We start from the raw sequence: 7,541 nt of genomic DNA on the forward strand, positions 1-7,541 counted from the left end.
AATAGTTTTTGAAAGCTTCTCAACATGATGTAGCATGAATAGAAGCACTTGAGCCCAACACCCATGGATCAAATGTATTTTTACTTGTTGCCAAGACCAAAGAACCCTCACCTTTTTCATGTGGTGTTAACTTCATCACCCTTTGATTGATTTTGCACTTTCATTTATGTTCAACAATTCCTCTTGGTGTGTCCTTCTTTGCCACAAAACTAGCAACCTCCATTTCTTCTTCTAGACTTATCTATCTCTTTGCATATTTTGATCTCCTCCTTTATTACTTCTACATTTATCTTGAGCTCTCTCTCTATTGCCAAATATTCAAGCATTAGCAGATGAGTGTCCTTGGGTTTTCCTCTTCTCGCCTTCACTAAGGAGAGTACCAACAACATCATCAAAATCTAGTATCTTTTTTCCTAACACCGAATTGCTAATTGTCATCAATGCATCTTCCTAGATATCCAAGAGAGATCGCAATAGTAAGATGACTTTGATTTCATCATCCAAATTTATGTTCACATAAATAAATTGGCTAATTAATCTATTTAACTCATTAAGGTGATTGGGCATGTTACCTCATTCCCTTATCTTCAAATTATATAATTTATTGATGAGGAAAACCTTTTTTGAAGTGGAAACCATTTCATACAAATTAGACATTTTGTTGAACAGTATTTTTGATGTCTTTTCTATTGCAACATTAAGGAGAATATTTCTATACAATAAGAAGATAATGGTTTCTCTTGCTTTCATATCCAATTTTTACGATTCCTCATCATTTGTCATATTTGGATTCTCGAATTCACCTTCTAGTGCAATTAAAATGTGTCTTTGAATCAATAATGATTCCATCTGCATCTTTGATGTTCCCAAAATTTTCCTAAAAATTGTTCAATTCTCCATTTATCTACTTCCATTTTTCTATAAATTCTCAATCAACTTCTTTACCAAGCTCTGATACCAATTGTTGAATATGAAATGCAAATAAATAATTTATAGAATCATAAATGAAGAATGTAAGACAAAAAACAAAGTGAGAACATAGAACACTAGATTTATGATTCACCAATTTGGCTACATCCATAGGGAGCAGGAGAAATATCTATTATTAATATCTCTAATTATTTTAAACATACAACAACAAGCATACTCCAACTGTATAATATCGATTATTACATTATCCACATTGTTTTAATAAGCCATTTAATAGAATACCAATATGATGACAAATGGAGAAAAAATGGATAAGTCCATTGAACTTCACTTATCTTACAATTGCTATAATAAATGAATAATATTAGGTGAAATTCTTAATCAAGAAGTATAAATGTAACCAACCCTTAGGTTAGAATTATTCTTAACTACCATGGAATGTATGAGATTTGTAGTAGAGAAAATTGATTCATATATTTGTTTAGATTAGAATATGTAATGCATTAAATTTTCATAACAAAATTCATTTTACCTTTTGAATTGTTCATATTGAGACATATATTTTCTTCTATAGCTAAAATCAAAAACAATTTCTCTCATATAGAAATAAAAGGAATGATAATAGAAAATGAAATACATAAATATTGGAATCAATCAATTAGAAAGCAAAATGTATTCATCTTATTTAAATATAAGACTTATCCAATATGAGATAAATAAATATAATCTTATATAATTATTATTTATAACATTTATAAGAAGTCCGTTATCACTAGATCTTTACCCATTTTATGTTTTAATATTACGACCTTTCTTTGAAGAGTACAATTCTCCACCACTAAAATAACTGATCTATATATAATTTATATTTATTATTATATTTCTGACAATTTAAAATATTAACACCACCCAGCTATCATTTTGGACTTAACAAAAATCTTCTTGCAGCAGGTTTCCTCAAATAAGGAGAAAACTCATTGTAAACAACTTAATTTTCTTAAAAATTCAAAGAAACTCGGTCAATGAAACGTACATCCGTGAGCGTTCACAGAAATTTCCTGGAAGTTTCGTCCACGGGGAAGATTTTGGATTTTCATGTACTACATGTGATTGATTATCAGTATTAGGGGATAACATGTGAAGGCTGTGATAACATCTGAAATTTAATATTTTTTAATGAATAGATTTGATATGATTTACAAGTTTTTAATATTATTTATTACACAAATATAAATTTGTGTTGATTTTTTTAATTCAAAATCAAATTTAAAAATTTAATTATCATGTTTAATATGTTATTAAATTTGGATAGTTGATATTGATTAGTAGTAAATTAAAAATAAAAATATTGATTATGGAGAGTTTATTATGAATGTTTTGAAATCAAAAATCATGATTTATCATCACAATAAGAAAATAAGAAAATATAAATTATTAAAGATATAGTGACTCTCTCTTATTTGCAAATATTACATGGATCGGAAATAATATTAGATTTTTAAAGAAGACTATCCAATAGCCTACTAGATTGACAAAGATCATTCTAACAATTTGAATCTAAAAAATGAAAAGAATACCCAAACTTGGATTGATTATGATCATTTTGAAAACCAAAGCATATTTAAATAGACTTGATGTTTATTAATGAACACCAAAACATATTTAAAAAATGGATTATTACACAATTCATACAATTGTAATAAAATAATAGTAGTATATCATAAAACTACATAGCTACACTATCATGGGACTATGTAGCAAATGACGAATTAAATTTTTAGAGCAGAAAAATATGCATTCCCTAAGTGAGTCTAGAGATTATATATATACTTAGGTTACAACTTCTAATCTATTTTAGTTACTATTTTTTGTTTGAGAAAGAAGTAGTCTACTATTGTTCTATCTTCCAATAAAGCTAAATATAAACATATCCTTATTGAGATTAATATCTGATTCACATGGCCATTTGTCTTATTTTATGATAATCTAAGTGTCATATTGATTTCATGGAACCTAATTCATCATTAATATCCCAAGCACAAAGAGGTTCTCATGCACTACATTCAAGATATTTCCTATTGATGCAACATTGATTTTCATTTTGAGCAAGTTATTGACATCTTCTTTAAACCCTTCTAAAAACATTAATTTCTTTATTTACAGGCTTAATTAAGATGAAAGATTTACTTAATTTTTAAAGAATCTATTTGTACATGGATACCTCATCAATTTTTCATTTGGTGCACCTTACCTTTTTCCCTAGTTAAAATTTACTTTAGAAATGTGTGAGAATATATTTCATTTACTTAGATATATTTCATTCATTTAATTTAGAAATGTGTGAAAATATATTTCAATCATTTACTTTAGAAATGTGTGAGAATATATTTCATTCATTTACTTTAGAAATGTGTAAGAATATATTTCATTCATTTAATTTAGAAATGTGTTAGAATATATTTCATTCATTTACTTTAGTTAGATATTATTAATTTTTCTTTATATTAATTGATCTAATTTATGTTTACTAATTGAGTTAAACAAGAACATGGATGACATTTTTTATCAATATTTTTTAAATTGAAATTACCTTGATTTTGCCTTCCCTTTCTCTTATGTTTGTATCAATTTCTTTCTTTTTTTATTCTTTCATGCTACTATAAGCTCTTGTAAGCTATTTTTATTTTAAGCATTTGATTATCTCATGGAAATTACTTTTTTTTTTAATTTATTTATTTATTTTTAATATTTTGATAATATGATAGAATAAATTTGTTTGATGTACTTTCTTGCATGAAGCTTTGGGTAGTTTTATTTTATTTCTCAAGTCTAACTTCTGATGGGGGTCTAATTTTAAAATAGAAATTAGTCAATGGGTCTTTGTTTTATTCATGATGTTGAATGACTCCAAATTAGTCAAAGAGCGATCAAGTCTTGTTGAGTGCAAAGGCTCCCAAATCAGAGGATGATACATTAATCATGACATAAAAGACAATCTAATCAAAGTGAGTAGAATATGTAACAAAAAATATAATCTTATTTTTGAACCATTATAGATTAACCAAATTATTGAATTTATACATAAAATAGTATTAATATAAAAAAAAATTGTAAAATAAATTAAATAGATTCTTTTAAAAATAAAAAATAAGTAAATTTTATAACAATTATTAGAAATTTATATCAAAAATTGTGAAGTAACACCACTCCAACCATCTAAAATTTCTTATTAGATTTTTTAAAATATATATTATATTAAGAATGTTCTATCCATTTAAGAATGTTCTTTAATTTAGTTTTATTTTAATAATGCGAATCTAAATCCTCATAAAACAGCTACTTGATTTTATTAATTATATTTAAAGAGATAAATAATTAAAACAATTGAAATGAAAATTTGTTTTTTAAATATACAAAAATTTCATTTCTTAAAGTTTGGTCTATATAACTCTAAAATGATTTTACCCAATCACAATAAAAAGTATTAATAATGCTTCTAACAAAATCATAATATTTTCAAAATTATAAAAATATATTATAATATTTTATAATAATTGATTACTACGAGTACTAATAATACTTCTATCAAAATCATCATATTTTCAAGATTATAAAAATGTATTAGAAAATTTTATAATAATAATAAAAGAAATTGATATACTTTTTCATTAAACCACGTACCCATTTAACAAAAACGTCCATATAGCTATAATTTATTTAAATATAGCTAAATTTCCAGCAATTTAAAATATTAAAATAAAAGTATAATTTTTAGATTCCAGCTTAACTACACCTGTCATTTTGGACTTTCCTCCAATCTTCCGGGCAAAACTACCTAGTACCTACTGCAAACTACTTAATTTTCTAGACTTCCTCCAAGTAAAGACAAAGGCAAAATAAAAAATCAAACCAACGTATGTCCGCGTAGTTCCTGGAAAATTAGGAATCTTGTAACACCAATGACTTTGACTTACTCAACCAGACCGCATAAGGAGTATATACACTCATTCTGGGAGAAGAATTATATACACAAATGCAGGGCACTGTTTTTCTTAGAAGAACCAATGACTGCTTTTTGCCAGCTAAGATCCCTTTTTAGCGTAGTGCTGCCATGGCTGTTGTTCAGCTCACACTTTGCCAGCGCCAAGACTTTCAGGTATGGAGATTTCAACGAATCAAGTATAATATTGCTAAAGGATGCTTCAATACGCTCTCATCGGGTGCTCACCCTAACCAATCAAACCCAGCGTACAATGAGTCGTGTTCTGTACCCCAGCCCCATCAAAATAAAAGCCAGCAATAATTCAGTTTTGTCATTCAGCACTACCTTTGTCTTCTCCATTGCGGCTCCATCGGAGGGAATGCATGGGAATGGATTAGCCTTTATCATGGCTCCCAATAAGTCCATAGTAGGCGCCACAGATTCCCAGTATCTTGGACTCTCCACGCCTACAACAAATGGGCTTGAATCCAACCATTATCTAGCAGTCGAATTTGATACAGTTTATGACCCGGATCTTGGAGATATAGACGACAACCATGTTGGGGTTAATAAAAATGGCGTTAAGTCATTCGCATCTCAGCCCGCAGCCTATTGGACTGACAAAGGTCATTTCAACAATTTGAGTATGAAAAGTGGAGAGAATATCCAAGCCTGGATTGATTATGATCATGTTAAAGACCGACTTAATGTGAGTATTGCAGTCGTCGGGATGGAGAAGCCTGTGCGGCCATTGATATCGGTTACGAAATTCAATCTTTCTGCAGTTTTGAAGGATGAAGTGTATGTGGGGTTTACTTCATCCACAGGGACTTATGCTATTGAAGGTCATTACATTCTCGGCTGGAGCTTCAGTACGGAAGGTAATGTAAAACATAAGAATGATGTATAGTTAGGAAAAGAGAATTTGGGGATACCAGTAAACCCCAAAAGTTCAGATTTTGATTATTAGATTCCTCAAAGAGGTGGGGGATTTTTAAAATTTAGGTTAATCATTGTTTTTCTCTAGTTTTATCTGCAAGTTATGTGCTTGTATCTTTATTCTGTGTTGATCTATTCATCTGGGCCTGTACTTTGAACAGGGAAAGTACCGTCCCTAGATCTCTCAGATCTACCTTCATTCATCAAGAAAAAGCCGATAACTAAATCCAGAGGCTTTACCGCCGGTGTGACTGTACCATCTCTGGTTGTGTTCCTTGTTGCCGTTCTGTTTGCGTTACATAAAGTGAAAGAAATAAAAGAGAGGGAGAAGATTGAAGAATGGGAGCTAGAGTTTTGGCCTCACAGAATTCCCTACAAAGAGTTAAAAGCTGCCACACAAAACTTCCGAAATGATCAGCTGGTGGGTTGCGGGGGTTTCGGACGAGTTTACAAGGGCGTTCTCGGCAGAAGTGGCCTGGAAGTTGCAGTGAAATGCATCACAAAGGACTCTACTGCAGGAATGAAGGACTTTATTTCTGAAATCTCCAGCGTGGGTCGTCTCCAGCACAGAAACCTTGTTCAATTGCGGGGCTGGTGTAGGAAAAACAAGGAGCTGTTTATTGTTTATGACTATATGCCAAACGGAAGCCTGGATAAATTGATATTCCCAAATCCAAAAGAAAAAACAGAAGTTCTTTCATGGGCCCGAAGATATGCAATTCTGAAGGGGATCGCTGCAGGGTTGTTGTATCTTCACGAGCAATGGGAACGCAGAGTGGTTCACAGAGACGTGAAATCCAGCAATGTGTTACTCGATTCAGAGCTTAACGCAAAGCTTGGGGATTTTGGGCTTGCTCGTTTGTACGATCACACCCAAAATCCAGAGACAACTCGGGTCGTGGGGACTGTTGGGTATATCGCTCCAGAAGTCACGAATACAGGGAAAGTTACTCCAAGCTCCGATGTATTCAGTTTTGGTGTTGTTTTGCTGGAAGTTGCATGTGGCAGGAGGCCCGTAGATTTGTCCAAGGAGAATGAACAGATTGTTTTGGTGGATTGGGTGAAGAATTCATACCAAAATGGAGAAATCTTGCACGCAGCTGACCCAGATCTTGATGGTGCGTATGATGCGGAAGAAATGGAATTAGTGCTGAAATTGGGATTGGTTTGTTCTCATCCTGAACCAGAAAAAAGGCTTGGCATTGGAACGGTCCTGCAAATACTGGAAGGCCAGGCACCTTTTCCATCTCATCAGATTCAGTGGATTTCATATGATACGAGTTGCAAAGATTATGGCAGTGTTATTGTTCATATTACAGATGAAGAAGTAACTACTGATCAATTGGGTTCCGTTCCTGTGTCTGTGGAATCTGCAACAACTTCAACAAGCCATGGTTATGACAAAGATTCTGATTATGATGTAGGCAGATGATTTTATAAGTCTAAATAGGCTCCTGCAATTATATGCTACATTTCAATGGATTTCTACTTGTAATAGTTGTATGTTTGTGGTGTGGTTAGCACTTAGCAGCAATGCTCTGTTCTCTGGTTTCGCTGCTCTGCAGCCGTTGAAACTCTGTACTCATTCAATGTATATTAATATCCTTATTCCACCTGTCAAACAGTTGTAGTCAATTTGTTGAAGGTAATCTGTGAGGATGATAGTATGTAATAAAAAAGTTATCAACAA

The 7,541-nt window shown here is 31.4% G+C and overlaps 1 protein-coding gene across 1 annotated transcript; it reads left to right on the forward strand.

Moving 5' to 3' along the window:
- Positions 1-4,912: 4,912 nt before the first annotated feature.
- Positions 4,913-7,541, forward strand: LOC131075600 (L-type lectin-domain containing receptor kinase SIT1). Its single transcript, XM_058012454.2, has 2 exons — positions 4,913-5,793; positions 6,013-7,541. Exons 1-2 carry the CDS (start codon positions 4,995-4,997, stop codon positions 7,281-7,283), a joined length of 2,070 nt encoding a protein of 689 aa, XP_057868437.2. The 5' UTR covers positions 4,913-4,994; the 3' UTR covers positions 7,284-7,541.

This window comes from Cryptomeria japonica, chromosome 5, assembly GCF_030272615.1.
Source record: "Cryptomeria japonica chromosome 5, Sugi_1.0, whole genome shotgun sequence".
In the NCBI taxonomy this organism is placed as follows: domain Eukaryota; kingdom Viridiplantae; phylum Streptophyta; class Pinopsida; order Cupressales; family Cupressaceae; genus Cryptomeria; species Cryptomeria japonica.

Bases quoted from the DNA above. Each gene is read 5' to 3' on its own strand.
- LOC131075600 (XM_058012454.2), top strand. From the start codon at position 4,995: ATGACTGCTTTTTGCCAGCTAAGATCCCTTTTTAGCGTAGTGCTGCCA. The intron at 5,794-6,012 runs GTAATGTAAAAC...TACTTTGAACAG, and splicing joins CTGGAGCTTCAGTACGGAAG to GGAAAGTACCGTCCCTAGAT.